Source organism: Struthio camelus, chromosome 11 (genome assembly GCF_040807025.1).
Source record: "Struthio camelus isolate bStrCam1 chromosome 11, bStrCam1.hap1, whole genome shotgun sequence".
NCBI lineage: Eukaryota > Metazoa > Chordata > Aves > Struthioniformes > Struthionidae > Struthio > Struthio camelus.
In genome coordinates this window covers 23,342,143-23,362,919 of record NC_090952.1, presented here as the reverse complement: position 1 = coordinate 23,362,919, position 20,777 = coordinate 23,342,143, and the positions used below count along the sequence as shown (strand labels likewise).

General features: G+C 42.5%; 1 protein-coding gene and 1 non-coding gene across 11 annotated transcripts in view; both read left to right on the top strand.

Moving 5' to 3' along the window:
- Positions 1-20,777, top strand: part of LOC104150567 (integrator complex subunit 6-like) — a 66,245-nt gene that overhangs the window by 18,923 nt on the left and 26,545 nt on the right. For 6 of the 10 annotated variants that reach the window (XR_011143529.1, XR_011143528.1, XR_011143525.1 and 3 more), the window contains exons 1-2: positions 3,656-3,934; positions 4,022-4,099. Coding sequence is in view for 4 of the 10 variants with exons in the window: in XM_068957321.1 (XP_068813422.1) it covers positions 3,824-3,934; positions 4,022-4,099 (189 nt within the window). In the remaining 6 variants the exon portion in view is untranslated. Of the gene's footprint in view, positions 1-3,655; positions 3,935-4,021; positions 4,100-20,777 lie in introns of those variants that run through there. The other 4 variants (XR_011143527.1, XR_011143526.1, XM_068957322.1 and 1 more) reach the window with 1 other exon arrangement.
- On the top strand, positions 7,741-7,923 carry LOC138068832 (U2 spliceosomal RNA). The gene has a single exon (XR_011143610.1). It is a non-coding gene; the product is annotated as a U2 spliceosomal RNA (small nuclear RNA).

The following is a 20,777-nucleotide window of genomic DNA, read 5'->3' as shown; positions in this document are numbered from 1 at the left end:
CGGGCTGATTTTTTCAGAAGGGCCTGTGTGACACATGGACAGAAGCATCCTGTCCTCTTCCAGCGTCTGGCTGAAGAGTGGCTAACTGCTGTCAGGTGAGAATATCTCACCCTGACACAGCATGCTATATGCGAGGACTTGCATTTGCTCAGCTTCTGCCATCTTGAACACAATTCCCCATACTCTTACCCTGCCACACAGTTACTGACGCCGCAGAAGGAGAAGTTATTGTTTAGCGAGATTTCTTACCTTTCCTAGAGGAGTTCAGCTGTACACAAACTCTTTACTTAAATACGACATTTCATCTTTCCGACAGGGACAGTACAGATTTATGGGTAGGCAAGGAGCTAAAACTTCTGAATTCTCACCGTGGTACTGAAACTTATGTCTGGTGGGGTACTGAGCAAGTCCCGCAGCCCTGGTGGCAGCTCCTTCTCTGTATGATAGCAGCTTACCTCCCAAGTCACTGTATGGATTAATCAGTATTTTTATAATGATTTAACAGTTGCCATTTCTGCTCTGGCTTGAAGCCTTTGAAACCAAGTAGAAGAGCGGCCAGGGTGGCTGCATTACAAGACAGCTAGGGAGCCACAGAAGGAGGAGAGAGGTTTGAAGGATTTAGCTGTTGATCCAGATTTTAAGGAGATATTTCTGACTAAGGTATCAAGCGTATTCCAAATTCAGAAGGCTAATCAGTGTCAGAGCTGACCTCCTTCAGGGCCTAAAGGAGCGGGGCTAGTGTCTCCCAGATATAAGACTTGTTCAGGTCAGAAGGCAGCTAGGTGAGAAAAAAAGTAACAGACAAAGCAATACAAAAGCATTAAAAAGTAAGGAAGACTGTTGGAGCTAAAATCCTGTTAGACGCAGCAACAGCTTAGATCTTAAGCTGTGTGAGGACAGGGAACAGAAAAATAACAACTTATCAGCACAGCAGAGAAAAATAAGACTGATTTGTCTGGTCAGAAATTGACTGAAACCATTCTTCCTGAATAATATTCCTTTTTATGCCGGGATAGAATACCTACACAGGAGCTATTTCAAAATATTTAATTATAGGAGAGCTTAATCTGCAGTAGCTGTTCTGATTAATTTCCCCACAGAGACAATTTCTTTAAGTATCGCAGTTGAAGGAATTTAGATGAGAGTGATTTCAACTGAAAATCAAGAGAACTTTAAACTTTATAGATGTAGCGAATGTCTATCACCATAGCTGCCAAGTAGTCAGCAACGCAAACACAAAGCGTATAGAGTTGCGTACAACGGGCAGCAGTAAAGCACGACTCACTGCAACTGCCTTTATGCACATTAGCAACCATGGTGTCCAGTATTTTCAGGAGTAAAAAAGTCTCATTAAACTAAATAAATGTCTTGCACTGTGCCATAAAATTGCTAGACCTCAGCTCTTGCAGAGTCCAGCAGGAGCAAGCTCCAAAAGCCAAAATCCTCAAGAGAGAGAGAGGGAGAGTGTGTGAACCTTGCCTGCTGCTACCCTTGGAAAGGTCAGCCTCCGAAACTGGAAACAAGAGAGGTCTGTCTTGACCTTTAAATATTATGTTTGGACGTGGGAGAAGTGCCTGTTAGGTTTTTGGCAGTCCAGAATAAAAATATTTGGTGAGAGAATGAACTTTAAATTATTGTTTAGTGTTTCACATAGGCCGCCTTGAGGACACTGCAGGACGCAGGACCTCGAGACTGCCAGTTTGAATTGGCTGAGGTCAGCTGGTATCAAAAGTTAGTCTCTGATGTCATTCGGTTGATGTGACAGCAATGCATAGGTAGCCTCAGCAAGTTCTCGGTGCAGGGACCTAGTGTTATTAGCTGGCATCTTCTACCAATAGTTTAGTTTCCATTCAGTCCTTAACATACCTATTATGTATCTAGGAGTTGCCTTTCCTAGAGCAGGACATAAACATGGGAAAGCTGGCACTACTGGTACCTGCATTTTGTCTTATCTGTAGAGATTCAAAATCCATTTCTCTCAGTCTGGCTCCGTTCATGTGTACTACGTTTATGTAAAAATATTTATCCCTTCTGGCATTCTTTCCATGATTGTTAACTTTCAGACACCTTAATGACAATTGCACTCACATATATATAACTTAACTTGGATAGCTGAATGGAGAGATCTCAGGTTTGACAGTATTTGTTTTCAGTATGAACCACTTTTCAGCTATTAATTTTTCCACTTATGGTCCACTACTTACATAATTTTATACTACATGAAAAGAACTGGCAGAAACTAAGATTTTAAAAATATAAACCTCTTTCTAAAGCAAATGTAGAGACTGACTAGCATCCTGTCTTCAGATTCTTTTTTGGTGATGAGATAAAGGGGACAAGTACATCTGCGAATTACATGGAATTACATCTGTGATTATTTTGATGAAGATCAAATACTATCTTTAATAATAATTAAAGTAGTATTATCTTTACGAATGTTCATATTTTGCAATGCAAATAGCTTTGCGAGGGGGATTTTTGAATTCACCTGTGGTATTGTGAAACGCCAGTATTCTCCAAAGGCTTCAGGAAAAGGGTGTGAAAACTGAAACCAACTCTTTTCCTATTGTTCAAATGAGGTGCAAAAAAAAAAAACCAAAACCCTGTGGAAAGAACCTCTGAACGTAGAAGCGCTGGAAAGTATTATTTGTTACTTAATTATTATTTTTACCTGAGATTCAGGCTGACAGTGCTGCTTTTGTGATTCTCAGATCGGATCCTGGAGGCACACGAGCGCTCCTGAGCAGGCATCGCGCGAAGCAGCCCCTTCGCCTGGCTACTCCGACCCGGTGGCGGCCGGTAGTAGCCGCCCGGGCCCAGGACCAGCCGAGCCTGCAGGCCGCGCGCCATTTTGTCGTCGCTGGCCAAGCGCGCAGGCCGCGCCATTTTGTCGTCGCTGGCCAAGCGCGCAGGCCGCGCCATTTTGCCGAGGCAGAGGAACACCTCGAGCCCTTCTCCTTCAGCCTGAGCCGCTTTGTGCTGCGGCCTGAGCGGTAGGAAACGACAACAGGGGCTATGTGTATTTCCAGTTCTGCCGCAGCTCATTATTTTTTATCACCCTGCCTTCATCGAGCTGTTGCGAGGTGCTCTGGGAGTACGTCGGGGCGGTAGGTACCGAACGACGGCGGCCAGGCGCTGGGGGAGCCCTGGCGAGGGCTGTCACACCGGCAGAACGCCATCGCCCGCGGAAGGGCCAAGGAAGGATTTAGAGCGCTTAAGCCAAACCTCCGGACACCAGAAGCGGGGCGATTATGTCACGGAGGCGATTAGCCGAGCTGCTCGGCTTGTTTTACCAGGCCGGCTGGGAGCTGCTGCCCGCTCGGGCGGCCCCGCCGGCCTCCCCGCCGCCGCGGGCGTCGAGGCCCACGCGGGGCGCCGCGGCCGGGCCGGGCCGGGGCTCGGCGGGGCCGCCCCTGCGGCGAGGCGCGGGGAGCCCCGCGGGGCCGCCGAGGCAGGGGGCGGTGACAGGTGCGGCGCTCCGCGCGCGCAGGGACCCCCGCGGCGCCTCCCGCCGCCGCCCCGCGTCCCTTGTCACCCCGCCGCCTCCCCACCCCCCCGCCTTCATGAATATGCAAATGCGGGTATAATTGGCAGCCAATGGCGTGCGCGCTGGTCACATGGTGCTGGTGGAGGCTCAGGGAAGAGAAGTTGAGTCTCAGTGAACACAGGCAGCTCAGTAACGAGCCGCAGCGGCGGGAGCCGGAGCGGAGCCGGAGCGGGCGGGCGGGCGGGCGCACAGGCGGGTGGCCAGCCGGGGGGGGGGTCAGCCGCTTCCCCCCTCCTCCCCGCGGGGTGCCCGGCGGGCCGGGGCTCTGCCTGGACCATGCCGATCCTCCTCTTCCTCATAGACACGTCCGCTTCCATGAACCAGCGGGCGTATCTGGGCACCAGCTACCTGGACATCGCCAAGGGCGCCGTGGAGATCTTCATGAAGGTGAGTGCGGGGCCGGGGGGGGTCGCCCCGCCGCCCCGCTCGCCCCCTTCCGCCCGCTCACGCCGCCTCTCTCCGCTCTCTCCGCAGCTGCGGGCCCGGGACCCGGCCAGCCGCGGCGACAGGTACATGCTGGTTACTTTCGACGAGCCGCCCTACTGCATCAAGGTAATAAACGCCCCCTGCCCGGTGCCCCGGCCCCCGGGCCGCCGCCCCGGCCGCGCCGCGGGGCCGCCCGCCCTGAGGCGGCGGCGCGGCGCAGCCCCGGCTGGCCCGGCGGCGGCAGCAGCAGCCTGTGAAGATGGCGGACATTTTGCTTTTGTATGGAGGAGAGAGGCTGAGGGCGCTGCTGAGATGGAGGAGGGGGGGGGAGGAGACGACGGGTGCGTGATTCACCGCCCCGGCCTGCCGGGGGCGGGCGCGCTCCGCCTCCCGGGCCGTTGCCCGCCCGCCTCCCGTGAGGCGGCGGCAGCGCAGCGCCGCGCCGCGCCGCTCTCCTCAGCGGCTACCGCGGCCGCCGCCCCGCGGGGAGGGCGGCGGGGGGCTCCCGGCCCTCCCGCTGCCGTGGTGCCCGTCCCGCCCCGTCCCTGTGGGGGCTGCGGGGCCCGGGCCCGGGCAGCGGCCTCCTGGGTCTGCCCGGTGCGGCCTTGACGGTGGCGCATGCGGGACCGGCGGCCTGGAGGCGGCTTTCCTCGGCGGCGGAGGCTCTTCGCCACCCCCTCTGCGCTGCCGCCTCCGGGCCATCGCCGTGGTTCGTAGGACGGAGGCGGTAGAAGCTTGTCTTCCAGCTCCGCCGTGCAAGAACTGGAGCAGAAGATGCAATGGCCTGTTTTTTTTTTTTTAATTATTATTTTTATTCCCCCCTCCGCACCTGTTTTGTGTAAAGCACTCATAATTGCGGCTCAGGTAGACATCCTTGCGTGAGGCCGTGCTGAGCTGGACTTGGCGTTCGCAAGGCTGGCTTCCCTTGTCCCTGCTCTCCTTCCTGTTCCTCAGGATTGAGGCGAGTAGGGCTGTGGCGTTTTAACGTGCTGACTGCGCCCCGAGGTTGTGGCAAGAGAAGAAAATCGGGACTCCTTGTTCCCCTTAACTGCAGCCTTCAAATGGCTGAGATCTCAGTGTTTAACTTGACTTCAGATGTTTCATTAAAATATGCTACAGAAATCACCTTTGCTTTGGGAGGTTTAGAGCCCTCCCTGAATCATCCTATCCTGTTGATTAGCTACAGACATTCCTGTGTCATTTGCTGACCAGGTCTAGAACCATATTGGCCGTGACCAGTATATTTATCATCTGATACCTGTTGCACCTTAGACCGATATGAGATAAAAGAGTAGCTGGCCCTCTCTAGATCCCCAAATAAAGCTTATTGAAGAGGATTTATAAAAATGATTGTGCTGATGCCCTGTAATGCACATCTTTGGTAATAAGGAAGCTTAATTGTCTAGAGCTAGGAGTCTTGGTTCCTTTCATCAGCAGTCAACAGTAACAGTCAAAAAACACAATTTGCTTTCTGAAATGACATAAGTGATTTTGTGAGTCAGTATTTATTGTTTGTTACTGCACCTTTCCCTTTCGTCTTTTCAGAAGAGGGTGCTGGGTCATCATTATTAGTGTGAGCTGGAAGCATCTGTCTTCTGGCTTTAAAGATACTAGGTCTGTGGAACTTTAAAAAAAAAAACACAAAAAGAAAAGAGGAAAAAAACACCCTCTGGTCCACATTGGAGAGTTTTCTTAAATATAATGCTCACATCTCTTTTTCCCATCACCATTTGTGGCTGAATACGAAAATCAAGTCCTTATCATGCCAGTATTAACTATGAACCTCCGATCTGGAGGGTTTCTTCTTCCTAGTTTCATGTCAGGTATTTTACAAGTAAACCTTCCTTAAGTGTGAGAAGGAAACCTTTTCGCTGCAGCAGTAGTGAGCGTAATGGTGATTCAGTAAAAATGACTCTTCTGCTTAGAGTTCTGTGTGTAAATGCTACAGGTTATTATCACATGCTGTACTAAAACTTGCTGAAGAAATCATGGTACTTTAAATAATGTACTAATCAGCATTTGACAGAGTTCGCAATTTTAGTAAATCGTAATTGAAATAAGTGGGACTCTGATATCTATAATAGTAAATCATGTCTGGCATATGGTATGTAGCCAAGAAAAAACGTCATGTATTGTGGTGCTTATAATGTGCTAACATCCTTTTTAGAAGGAACAGTTATTTTTCTTCCTTTAGCATGCTTTTTTTTTTTTTAAATTGATCCTTAATCTTAAAATGTTTTCTCTAAGCTTAGTAACTTGTGTAGGAACAGATCCTGTTCTTATATATTTAATAATTATGATCACAACTTCAGTTTATTTTACATAAAGACTTTTTGGCACCGTAGACATTGGTATGGTTATGTTGGCATCCTGTCCCTTCCTCAAGCAGAAGGAGCCTTACAGCAACATCATAATTCTTCTCTCCAGTTGAAGACATGTTCTCAAGACCTTTTACTGGTATTTATGATGCCCCTCTGTAGTGTTTCTAACCACCATTGTTACGCCAGGAAAACTTTGTAGTGCAGGCACAGGCATTATGCATGTCTGACAAAACATACTTGGAAATAAAAATTAGTTCCTATGCTGATACTGCTGTAGTTAAATATTTTTTTCTCCTTTAGAGAAGGAGAAAACAAACTCGTCAAGGGAACGTGTTTTGCAAGTTTGCTTTCCAAATACGTGCCGTAGTGGCTATTGTTGGTTAGTGGCTGCTTTATCTCTCCTCCTTCTTTATTTATTTAAATACATTGCACAAATAGATGGACTAGCTTGCTTCAGTGTTGCTGACATTCCACTAGCCTGACCCAAACTCGTTTGACAGCCTCCTGTTAGAATTTTAATCTGGAAAATGCAAGTAAAGCATCTCAATTGTGGTGTAAAAATCAATTTGAACATTCTCACTCCTCTATCACATTGTGAATCATAATATTTGACTGATAACTTTAAGAAGTTTCTTTGAGATTATTTCCATCAGTTTCTGCAGTGTTGAGACCGCTCAGGAGGTAGAGGTATTATGGGAACTTAGTGCAGGGTTAACTGAGATGAGTGTATTTCATTTTCTTTAGTTTTATAGTTCATTTCCCTGTGGTCTAACAGTATTTTAAATCAACAGTGTTGTTGCACAAATGCCCCTGGAACCATGTTTCATTCTTGTTTATTACATAATATATGGATGATGACTTGTGATAAAAATTGATGCAGCCATTTGCAGGTATTATTTGGGCTTCTGAAATGTTGTCTCCAATAAAACACAAGTAACTAATATTTTAAAAAGATTAGATGTACAAATATATCTGTCCAGGGAACTGTTCCTATATGTCAGTGGAAATACATCTGTAAGTTCTGAACATGGGATCAGAGCCTATTCTGTGGAGTAGGAGAGAAAGGTAATTGGTTATTTCATGAAGTAAGAATGTTCAGCTGGACTCTTATACCGTAAACAAGATGCTTTTCTTGCACTTTCCAGATCAAAATTGTAACAGGGCGCTGTCAAATGAGTCTGCCTCAGTTTGGCATGTCAGCAAAACTGAAGTAAGCTAGTCCGTTCCGATTTGGGGTATTTAGTACATTCAATAATCTAATGGTACCTACAGTAAAAGTCCTTTGTGTCCACTAGTATGTGGCAGTTGTCTATTGCAATTAAAACACAAGCACTTAATTCTAGCTGTTGAAGGAATTTATTCTCCTATGTGTTTCCAGCTCTCTTGGATGAGGAAAATCAGTTAAAGCCTTACTGGATAGGCCAAAGGTCTTTCTGGCCCAGCAGCCTGCATTCTTGGCCTTTTAGCTAAGATAAAATGCATTATCAGTCCCTTTGAATTCAATACCTGATATGTCCTTGCTTTGAAGACTTTGTATTAATGGATTTTGAGAAGTTGGAGCTTGCTTCGTGTCCTCTATGTTGAACCTGTTATTTCAGTACCTTCAAAATAGTGTGCCAGCCCCACCTTCTCACCCTTTTCCACGAAAAGCGGCCAATACTAAGTGCCTGGAGAGGAGACTAACAACAGGCCAAGCATATTGCTGATAATTCTGCAAAATACTTTACCGAGCTCCCACAGTTTGTAGTTCAGGAACCCATGCTGAGGGTTGGTATGCCGGTAATGATCTTCTGTAGCTTTGTCTTACGTGTGCTTGCCCAGCTGCTTTTTGAAATCATGTGAAATTTTAGCATCCTCAGCTGCTCTTTTCTGTACTCAAATGTGTATTTTTTTCTCTGTGCCTAAGCATATGCCATGGTCTAAACAGATAGGCTCTTAATCTACTTTATCCTGTTTTTCTGTGCTACCGGCATTGAAGTAGTGGCACTAGAATAGAAGTATGGAGAAAGGAAAGAGACTCTCTTCTTTTCCCAGAAGCTTTTGCTGTTTTCTAGTGATCCAGAAAAGAGGGACGGAGGGAGGCTTCAGCAAGATGAACCCAGAGTTGTCTGTAAACAGAGCTTATGTGGGATGCTGATACTAAAATCTCTGCCTGGAGAGTTTTTGAAAAGGAGAACAAGGTTTAGCTCTCTGTTTTTTTTTCCCATTTGTGATTTTTGTCAAACCTTATAGCCTGCATTTTGTGGAACAGCTTCAAACTGCATGCGGATTTGTGCTGCAGATGGCCATCTGAGTCCCAGAATAAAGCAGCGGTGGTCTTGCGTGAAGTTACAGAATAACTGGACTTCCCTGTTCCCTTGTGACTGATATCTGGCTGAGGCAATGATACAGGGCTTGAGGAGTATTGTTTATGACAGGGTCATAGAAATACTTTTTTTGGTTTAGGTTCTATAGGACTCTTCTGTAGTATGAACGTCTTTAAAAATGACTTGCTCACAAGTCAGACTATTGGGAAAACTTAAACTATATTTATACTGCTGCATCTGACGCTATATGCATCTTTAATAATTTGTATTGTATATTACACTGAATTAAGGAGCCAGTTGTGGCTGCACTGGAAGTGGGTTCCCTGAATCTGAGTGCAGAAGGACATATGTAGCTGTCTGAGACTTGCTCAAAATTCTTAATACAATATATGGCTGCCCTTTGAAAAACTTACTACTTGAGAAATGCCTGTGGCTAGTAGTTTTAGAGCAGTGTCTACTGTGATTTGGAGGAAAGTGCTAAGACACTTTTTGGGAGGAATAAAAATCGTTGTGAGCCTTGTTGTGGAGATGTAAGGTGGTGGTGGTGGTTGTTTTTTTTTAACGTTGGTAAGTGACAGGGAGAACAAGTGTTGTTGGATTACCACTGCCTGTGGTTAGAGATGATGAGAAGATGCTTTTGGAATTGAGTTCTGTACCCCATGGGAAGACAGAAAGAGAGTGGTAGACTCGACCTGAAATTGTGCCGTGCAGGTAGAAAAGAGCGTAAGAGGACTGCAGGAGATACAAACTGGAACTGATAGGATGCCTTCAAATTCTGTTTCTATGCCCTGCTAGTCCGACCATATGTTGTTTCAGTGCTGAAGAGCTCTCTTGTGAAAGAAGCCCTTCTCTGAGTCAAGTGACTGGGCAGCCGCCTCCATTTCCTGGAAATTTTCATAAGAGCAGTTGAGCTTGATAGCCTTAAATCTCGAAGTCAAGTTGGGGTGTACTAGAGACTGGTATAGGAATCTGTAGAAGGCTCTTTTAAAGTCCATCAGTGAGTACTTACCATATGTCAATAACCTATTGTTTTACCATAAATAATACTTCAGAATGAGAGTTCGTAACTTGGGATAACTAACTTTGTGTGTGTGTGGTTTGTTTGGTTTATTTTCCTGGTGTATGTGAGAGCTTTTTGACTGTAGTTTTTTGTTTTGGTTCAAGTTGAAGATGTGCTGGTGTATAATGTAACTACTTAGGCGCAAACCCTGTGAAGGGGACAAATTAATAGACTGCTGCAAAACGGAGATTTGAGATCTACTTGAATGTTTCTGGAATAAATCAAATCAAGAGTTCTTGACCCTGAGCTGCAGGGGGAAAGAGAAAGCCCACTGTGAAACCTGTTAGGTTTGAGGCAGAGATCTTCAGGAAAGCTGGCTGAAATGACAGGAAATGCATTTGTGTGCTTTAAAATTTCTTCAAGGAAGAGAACCAGAAGGATATCTAGTAAGGTAGTCTGTAGTAAATCCACAGAATATTCTTAAGTTGATAAACTTTTGCAGGAATCTTGGGACACTAAAAATCATGAGTTTTGTGTAAAAGGTTTGTCTTTTGGCAAATACAAATACTTAGTGGTCTGAACTGGGCTATGGAAAAGGAAGTACGAACAGCTGGAAACACGGTTGGAGGTTTACAAGTTGGTAGTGATGATGCAGGCAAGCAGAATTGTTTGTTGCAAGGCAGATTAGCAGCTGCAGGAACAGGAGGGAAGGTGATAGCAGAGGCAAAAGGGAAATAAGGCTGAGGTAAATGGGAGAGGTCTATCTTGCTCTCCACATCTGCTGTAAATAATGTACAAACATAGTAAACTTACTGGCCAAGCATTGTTGGAAGAAGGGGGGGGGGAAACCATGCAGAATATAATACTGAGCTGGTTGAAAAGTAGATAGGCTAGAGATACCTCCATACATGTTCTGAGTCATTCATAGCAATCTTTGATCTGCTTTTTATGTCTAAGCGCTAGCATTTCCCACTGCCTCTGAAGTACTAAGCAGACCTCTCCTCCAATCTCGCAATACAGCTTCCGCTATGCTTGGTTGTTTTTTGTTTTTTTTTTTTTTAAGTCATGAAATTTGTCCGTCTTTGCAGGACTGACGTTCAGCATGAACAAATGGCAGCTTTAAAATCAACGATTGCTCTTATTCTGTTTGTTTCTTTTCCTAGATTCATTTTGTTTAATGGAAATCACTCAGTTCCTTAAGGAGCATTGGGGCAAATCCCTGACGCCTAGTTCTTTTCAAGGACAATTGAGAATCCCCCACTGAACAGTTTTTACTCTCTTCTCTTTGTATTTAACTGCCTTATCACTTAAGACTTTAAATGAAGGATGTGTGTACTGTGTGTATGCATGGAAAGCCCCTCTTTTATTTTTAATTAGGCATCTATCTTGGAATTGAGCAAGTAAGGCTAAAAGCGGTTCAAAGGTTCTTTTTCGTGGAAGTGAGATAGATTTATAAGTTCAGGACTGCAGTTTATGTCTCAAAATCTACAATTCAGTGCTAGTTTAGTGAAAACTTGCATATTATCAAATGGTATCTCTGTAGCAGGCAGACAGTAAAATGTTCTAGTACCATTCAGCTTTCAAAAATACTAAATGGATTACTGTCAAGAGCGTACCTTTAAAAAATGCATTTCCTTTCTTGAGGAACAACATATTGGGTAGACCAAAGCTCAAGCCTAAACATAAGCATGCTGTTCTGCATGCACCCAAGTGAGTGCTTCTTGCTGTCTGCATTTTTCACTTCCATTTGTGACTTCTAGTCAAAACCCTTCTGCAGGACCTGGCGTAGAGAGGACGAAGGACTATGGTCAGGGATTTTGTGCTGTGTAATGTACTCTTCTCCCCCCCCCCCCCCCCCAAACACTCAAGGTGATTCATTCTTCTCAAAAGGAGAAATAGTTCAATGTTTCAATTCTGAAATTGAGGTCCCTTGTAAAATTCAGGTTCATGCCAGAAGAAGGTGATTGAGTTCTTTTGAAGGATTGAATTTATGTGGAAAAACAGTTCAAAAGTGAATTCTTTCTTTGATCGAGGTGATCAACCAAATTCTCCTCGGCTGTCTTTTTTGTCATTAGTTTTGGAAGTTTTTTATCATTACTTTTAGGTACTTGTGCTTTCACTGGCTACCTGCCTTCACTGAAAGGGAGAATCTGTGTTGCTAGGTTGATTCTTAATGAAAATATCTTAACCGATTCTGTTTCTACAGGAGGTTGCAAACTCAAACCTTGCTTTTCCATCTTAAGTGAATTGCCGCTTCATGCCATTGGTGAGATGCCAAAGGCTTTGGATGGAAGCTAACATCTGTTTTTTCATAGCCACCGTAGCAATGTTTTCATCTTTTTATTTGGTTCTTTATTTGATCTTGGACACACTCAAAGATATAAGCCCTTAAGACTACAGGATAAACTAGACAAAAGTGGATGTGTTTGCACTAAGAGGCTTAACTCATCCTCAGTGCAAAGGTCGCTTTTATTTTAAAAATGGAAGCTTAAAATGTGTAATCAAACAGTTAAGTGGGATCTCCCTAGCTGCATTTTTGCAGTGAAATACTCTCTCTGCAAGAGGGAAGGTACTTTGTGAAACTGGCAGTTCCTGCCAGGTGTAATCTGTACTGGCTGCCTTTGTGCTGTTTGTATCCTGTTTTCACAAGTGGATTTTTGTTTGTTTTAAGATTTTTTTTTTTTGTGATATTTATGCAAGAATAATTTGCGGCCTAGGCCTTGTAACCTGGCTCTGCAGTCTAGCTGAATATGAACAAAATGCTTATGTGAAGTCTTGAGTACGGGCACTTATTTTTAACACAGTGTTGGCTCTTTGTAAAGGTTAAATGTTGATTCTCACACATTGTAACAGTGGAAAAAGGTAATTAAGGCTACAGGCATTCTTCTTCTTGCTTATAATAGTCATTCTTGCGTATTTTTCAAAAACACTTGCCAAAAAACTTATTTACAGGAGTGGCACAAGAATGATATTTTGAGCCTATTATGATAAAGAAAACATGAAATTTTATGCTCTCTCTTACAGTATTTTCATACTTCAGACAGTTCCAATTAAATGGGAAAGTTATTTCTCTACTGTGTGACTTTGAAGACCAGCTTGTTAGTTGTCTTCGAAGATCAGTGTTCGGGGTGGGGGGGGGGGAGAGAGCAGTGCTACTCTGTAGGCCTCTGAGAAGGTTGTGGACATCTCCACGCTTTAGTGATTCTGTTCTTCATTTCCCCTATTTTTGAATGACTGTGTCCGTAACTTTATTAACATAGGTACAAAAAGTGCAGATTGCTACTTAAGTAATTCACTGTGAATTTCGAGACTTGGAGTTTTTTATTCCTTCGTATTTGTGTAATGTACCACTTAATATGTAATTTTTGCGCTATTTAAAAAAAAAAGGGAGCAAAATCTACCAGAAAAACCTAAGCAACACTTTCTTGTAGGGTTAAGCTTTTAATGAAATGCCAAGGAAAAATACATTCTTGTAATGGGAGTCGGTTATTGTGCAATTCAGAATTTGTGGTTGCCTGTAGCCTTATGTTAATCTATACAATCACTCTGCAGAGAATTTGAAAAGATTTTCTTTGATATAATATATCTATGAAACTCAAACTCCTTATCACCAGATAAGTAACCTAGAGTCTTATTTTTTAAATAACATATCTTGTTTTCCTGCTTTTTAATTGGCAAAAGTTCAACGTCAATACTTCAAAGGATATTTTTTAGCTAAAGGCCAGATCTCCCCCCCCCCCCTTTTTTTTTTTAAACACAGTTACTGTGTTTCTTTGCTTGAACTCTGATCTGAACTCTCTAGGAGAAGTAGCATTAGAAATGTTAAATGTTATTATAGGATACAAAGCCAATGCTTCAGAACTCCCTAATTTTGCTTTTTAAAGATGAGAGCAATTGTTTTGGCTTTATTTTCGATCATGCTTTTAAACTCTAAAAGTATAAAATAGTGCTTTAAAAATAAAGTCTTCATAAGATGGCTGTTATCTACAGACTAATTTAACTGAAAACAAAGACGTACAGTGTAGTTAAATTAAATGATGCTATGTTCTGCTTATAAGTGAGGAAAATGCATTAGTGTCGGTGTCTGTAGCATGTTTTAAAAACTGAGCTCTATCACTGACAATAAAAAAAAAAAACCAACTCTGCTTTGTGGGAAAATCTGTGTCTGTTGAGCTGGAACGCTTGGTTTCTTTAGCTTCTGCCAGGTGTCCTGGTGGTGTGCTCACAGGCTGGGGACTTGTTGGCCATCCTGGGCTGGAAACAGGGCCTGGCTTCCTGCTCCAAGGCAGGCCGCCTGCAAGCCCTGATAACTTGCAAGTGCATATATTCAAGCTAGCCAGTTACCCAGTGTGACAATACATGGGGAAAAAATGGAGGGTACTGCAAGGGAGAGTGAGACAGTGCATGGCTCCGTTTAAACAAAAGAGCTGATATTGAGATGGTTGCTTTTGAATCAGATGACTCTAGAGCAAAATTGTAAATTTACTCATCTCTAAAATATAAAACTTTGACCGTATCATTGCTACCCAAAATATATATATATATATATATATATATTTTTTTTTTTTTTTTTACCATATCAGACTTTAAAATGGAGTTGACGTTGGTTGCTTGGCTTACTTGTTTGAGATTTCCTAAATTATGCTTCTTCAGCAAACATGCAATTGTAGTCTCAGGTCTATCTTGTGTGTTGCAGTAATGCCTTGGATAGGATTTTTGATGTAAATTGGGAAAACTTTCTTGATTAGGTGACCCTTGTAAGTTGCCCCCTCAGACTGCCATCTTTTTAGACTTTCAAGATGTTTTTCTTCCTTTTTGAATAAATAAGCTTTCAATACATGTAAATTTTAGTATAGTAGAATTAGTTCTGTGATGTATTTTGGAAGGAGAGGAGAGGAACGTGAAGGTTTTCAAAGTGCATGTGGATGATGCTGCATCCTTTCAGTTCTTTGCTGTAAAGCTAGAGAATCATGAATATCTCTTCTACTCCACTCCCAGAAGTGGGACATGAGGAATCCCTTGTGCTGACTTCACGTATGCTGATAGCATACCCTCTGTAACCTCTTAGCTACTATCTTTTTTTCCTTGTGACTTTTGCAGCGCTACTGGGGGTGGAAAGGGGCCAGGCGAAGGACAGAGCTGGAGGCTGTGTGGCACTGGAATTGTTTGATGCTTGGGAAGAGCAACAGGCTCTATGAGTTGATGAGAATTTTTGGTTGGAACGCTCGTGGTTCAACTGTCTCGTGCTTGCCAGTGTTTTTTGTTCAGTTTTTTGTTTAGGTGCACCTGTAATGGTGTTTCTAAAAATGAATGCTGTGCTACTCAGCAGAAGCATGTAACCTCTTCATTTGCTTACTGTATCAGAGCTACAAATTATGTAATTGAATCTGCTTCATTTTCATTAAGCTATTGTATAAAACATAGCTTGTTCTAGTTTTAATTCTCTACTAAAATATCCTAGGTTGTCGCTCATTTGCAGCAAAAAAAATGCAGTGAACGTAGCAGTCGGACTGCATGAAACATTATTGACTAAAAAAACTAAATCCAGAGATGAATTAAAGCAGGAGCAGCAGGTAATGAATAGAAGGGTGGTAGGTGTTTGTTTTGTATTACTGTTATTATTATTAGGCTTGGAATTGGTGGTGATTACCTCTTGATTCCAAGCACTTTTTCCAACTCTGGGTGATCATATAGCATCTCTGTTGCATATTTCTAACCGGAGAAGATACTGCTGCACTTTGAATGCCCGTAATTAACAGAAGACTACAGTGCTCTTGTTCTGTAGCTTGAGCTTGAGAGCCTCTCTACCAGTGGTTTTCATGGATACTATACTTAGACTAATGATTCGTTTTTAGATAAACATCCTGACTTTTTCTTGATGAGGAAGTTTTTATACATCTTGTTTAATGTTGACTCCCTCTGAAAAGGATGGTGGAGCACATGGTGTAGTTTAAATGAGCTTATTTTCCAAGGTGTGTGACTTTTGAAATATGGAGAAATAATTTTTTTCCATAGAAGATAAAACTTCTTTTTGTGTAACCGGCTATCAGTAACAGTAACCATGACTTGCGTATCTTACTAAAGTGTAGTTTTGATCTTGTTCACGTTCACTAACATCTATGATTTTAAAAAGCGAGCTAGTCCATTCTGTCCTTTTCCTAAAAATGAATTAATCTTCAATGAGTGCGTTTAACGTAAGAATTCAGGTTAAGAATGTGCAATTGAAGCAGATCTCTGGGTGCACCTTTATTTATACTGCAGACCTGCTTTGGAGTGCAAGACCTGGATTGCTTTTGGATGAAATAAAACTGGAAGATGCTTTCTGATTGCTACTGAGTGATAAGACCTTGGGACTGTACTAGAGCTGTTCTGAAGGAAAACCCGTGAAATGCAGTAATGCACATGTCATGTCCTTAGCACCAGCTACCTTGTTCTGCATGAATCTGTGTGCTGCACTGCTTGCTGACCCAAACACTGCCAGGGAATAACACGTTGTTTCTTGCATTAAAGTTGTCTCCGGTTGTGAAGGAAAAAAATAACTGGGGGAAGGAGGGTGTCTAACTGTGCAGGGTATGGAGCTACATTACTTTGTCCTGAGCTGGAGAAAATTGGAATACTCGTGGTGCCTGGAAACGGAGGGAGATGGCATACAGGTAACAGCTTTCTGGAAAAATTCTGTGTTGTCAAACAAAATGTCTCAAACTGGGAGATTAAAAGAATTGTCTGCTCTTCTTGAGTGTCTTCTTTCTGAAGATGTATTTATGTAGCTTATGCTTTTCTGCTCTCTTGGAGAAGTTTTTTGCCTATTAAACTTTTATAGGTTATTTGAGTGGGAGTGAATAATAGTAAGTGTTTTAATAATAATAAAATTTGTCAAAACAGTCCTACCTGGGTTTAAAGAAGCCCTTGACTACTCACTCTCAGTTCCAGTGTCTCACAAAAATAGCAGAAATAACTGACAGAAAGAAACAATTTGCTTACTATTCACAATGCTTTAGCCTTACATTTCTAACCTGCCTGTCACTATCCCTAATATAAGGAGGAGCGAGTGACTATTTCAGTCTCTTCATTATATATGAGTACCCTGTGGGCTTACTGAGGAAAGTTGTAGTGGATAGTGAATTCACGAATTTAAATATTCCTTCAATGAGAAATATATGCAGTATTCTGAGAAGATATTTTTCCTAGGCTCATCTCTTAGTAAACAGCAGTGTATACCTGCCTGAGAGAGTAGGGCTCATTTCTGTGGTCTGCAGTAGGGTCATGCCTAGTCTTTACACTGAACACTCTGCTTTGCAAAACCAGCCTTTCCTGTGAAAATCTAAATACAGGCTCCGCTAGCTTGTTAACCAAGACGTGTTTGCCTTCCTCGTTTGTTACAGGGAAGGATTAGAGTAACAGCTTTTTGTGCTTCAAACTTACCTAAGGCAAGGGGAGACGAGAACAGTGGGGAACAAAACTAATAATACGAATGATTTACTGTGCGCTAGAGAGCGTAACATAGAGATAGCAGTTCCCCACCTTGCTTGATCCCGTCAAATTTTTCTCATCTCCCCACAAACTTTATATCGGACCATTAAGATCCATTGATAGACCTCTACCAGCACTCACTAGTGCTCCAGATCCAGGACTGTACAGCTTGTATCTGAGCTGGCTCACAGTGTACAGCACGGTCTCTGATAATAGGTTGAACGCAGGCCTCTGGGCCAGTATCATTCTGTTCTGGTGGTATTCTAATCTCGCATCTGAAAGATGGGTGTTCCGGTGCTGTGCTGTGCCAAGAAAGAAAAAAATTACTCTTGCAAGTTTATTTGATATTGTGCATCTGCATGACTGCTATGTTACATAAAAATAATGAGAACACGCAGGTACTGACACTGGAGAAGAGGTATTCTGCAGCCAAGGTACAGACAGAACCTGAGAGCTCTTGTTGCCTCAAACGTGGCATTCATAACTGTGTTTTGGAGGGCGGTCAGTCTTTGTAAGCCTCTCTTGGAGCTGTTCCTTCCCCCACCCCCATCTGCACAGTTCAGACAAACATTTGTGAAAATCAACAAGTTAGGTGATTATGTTGACTCATTTTAGGATTTTTAAATGTTAGAAAAATTGTAAAAGATGTTTCATAGCATAATCGATACTTCTGTTCTACTGTGAGCTATTTCCAGGTAGTACACCTTCCTGAGCATCAAATAAAAAAAGTAGGAGTATGGATATAGGCTGTTCTGTATCTACCAGCAGTGTTACTGCTCCTAGCAGGGAAGGGAGGAAAAATGGTATTAGGACCACTCCTCTCCTCCTCCTGGGCTACATTTTGTCGTAGCAAAACTGGGCTGACTAATTCTCTTACTGTTTTGGACATAAAGGTAGTGTTGTATTTACTGGAATTCCTGTTCTAAAATTACTGAAGCTGGGTCAGGGAAGCTCTAGCTCACGTAGGAGAGTATTCCCCGCCGCAGAACTTGCGGAGCGATGGTGGGGCTATGTTAAGGAGGTTATAGAAACATGACTAAGTTTTGGTGTTCAAGGAGCAACCTCTGGCATTGAGGGGAGTCAGAAGGAGTAATTCGGTTGCCTAGAAGGGAACTGTCTGCTTGATTCTTACACAGCCATGAACAGATTTGACTGGTCGTCACGTTTACAGTTTCAAGTTATCTCTCTGTTCACTGGTAAGTTTATCATTTTGAGTTGAAAGGCAAAATGTTCTGCTGGCTTCATTTTCTTCACAAGGTACTTAAATTTCATAGCAGGAGTGGTGTAAGGTTTCAGCAGTTGGATTTGTCTTACCTTATTTTACCTTGTCTTTCCAAATGGGTGTCAGTGACAACCCAGTATGCCATAGACATGTTATCCTGTATTAGCCTATGTTTTCCTAAGATGGGTACGTTGAATTATGACTTAAATTACTCGGAAACTTACATATATATCTTACATGTGTTATAATACCTAAAAATCACGTTCTTACTATTGGGGAAAATTTTAGCAAAACCTTAAAAAAAAAATCTATGTTTAAGTAAATATTGCGTACTTCTGCAAAACGGTTTGTTGTGATTGGCGTGCTAGATTCCAAATTATCTTCTAATTTGGAGGATTACTTTTTGGTAGTGTTATACTTTGAATCAGATCTGAAAGCAATCCCATAAACGATAAGCTACTGTTTCATAATCCAGTGTCTTTTGGTATGTGCTGTAAAAGCACTAAAAACAAAGGCTTGAAGCCCTGGAAAGCTCCGGCCCCCCCTGATTGCATGGAGCTGGTGAAATGGGGAGAGGGTGCTCTGGACCTGGAGTTCTTGTGCTCAGACTGTCCAAACCCTGGGTCTGCCCACACAGGCTGACCAAAGCACGTTATGAAATAGTTGATGTCAGCCATGCTGCCTTAAAACGTTGCATTGTTAAAGAAAAATAAAGACAGTAAATATGAGAGTTAAGGCAGCGTAGCTGGGGTTGCAACATGACACGTTGAACACATCCGAAACTTGGTAATGTTTCGCTTGTATTTTGATAATGTTCTACGTTGTATAATGAACATAGGTTGTTATTTTTTTTTAAAGTAATACATTTTATAAGGTAAGCTTTCCCACTTCTCACAACTGAAATTGCTGTTTTCCCTAAATCTTGAAGCTCTTTTTAATCTGTTGATTCTGAGTAAGACTGTCATTTGCTGCTCAATTATACTTCTTACAGATAGGCCTGGGACTTGTTGGGGTAAATAGAGCCTTCTCTTCACTCGATTCTTCATCCTTCCTTTAGTCTGAAAGTTGGATGTTCTGGGCCTCTCTACTGGGCCTCAAAGCCATTTGACCTTACCTGCGTTTTGAAGCAGAAGAAATTCTTCTCTAGCTGCGTGGCGAAATAGAGCAGGGCACAGAATCGGTTGAAAACTAAGCCAGTAGAAAAAAATTTTACTTTTCAGCTGGACTTAGTTTTCCCAGTACGATTGACTTGCGGAGGCAGAAGCCAGCAGCTGGAGAGTGGTATGCTGCTGCTTTTGTGGGCTTCCAGATCTCAGCGTTTCATAGGATGGTATCCAAAACTTGTAATTATCAACACAGAAGGCTAAATGACACTGCATTTTTGCCTGTTCTTGGCATAAGCAAGAAGGGTGGGACTTTTGCTTACGCTACTAGCTTTTTTCTAGTTGTCTTTAAAAATCTGTTGGTATGCGTATACTGGCTAAAATTATTTGTTCTTATAAGTTATCAAAGGATAGTATGGTAATATTGTGGCAAGATAGAAGCCCCTCAGATTACTAGTGATAAATTCTGGGTGTAAAAGTGACTAAGTACGAACGCAATACGGAAGATGAAAAATTCAACGCTCAATATTAGAACTGGTTCATAAACAGCTAAACAATTATGTTTAATTCTGACTTCATAATTACGTTTGTTTTTTGCTCCTTAATATCTCTACTGGCAAAAGAAAGTAGTACTATGTAGAAGCAGTGTTTTTTCCTAAGCAGCATTAGTGGCAGTATTTTGAATTTAGGAAGGATTATTATTTAATCACTTTAAAGTGCTTTTGTTGAACTTGTTGTCTGTATGCTCTGTGTTACATACTTGACTCTCTTTATTTCACTTGAAGGATGAGTCTACTGTATAAATGAGGAGGAAAGGATACTTCTCAAACTTGAGTGTCTGTCCCTGAAATACATGTTTAATTATTTACTGTAACTTCATTGATTAGAATTTTCCTAGGAGAAACATTGTACAGCAGTAGACCTTCTTGTCATTAAGTTTGGTATTTTTGATACAGAAAGCTTGTTTTGAGGATGAATTGAAGAATGTAGCATGCTAACTAATCAGACTTTTATTTGAAACTAGGTATAGAATTAGGCAAATCCTGCATCTTCTGCTCTTGTTCACTTAATGAGAAGTGCTCTGGTACTATTTTTTTTTTATGTAAGAGGAATAGGTACAGATATCCTCTGGCTTGTCTTGAGTTCAAGATTCTGTGAGAGGCTGTAGGATGTAATGGAAAAGCAGTTTTCCTAGACGCCAAACTAATGATGATCAGTTACTCTTTTGTATCTTCAGCATACTTGGTTAAGCACTGGAAAAAAGTACAGCATATTTTGCAGGCAATCAACTATGCTGCTGCTAGATCAAACACAGTAGCGTTGGAAGCCAAGCAAATGTTTTCAGAAGTGGAAAATAACAAAATCTCCAAATATCAGTGAGA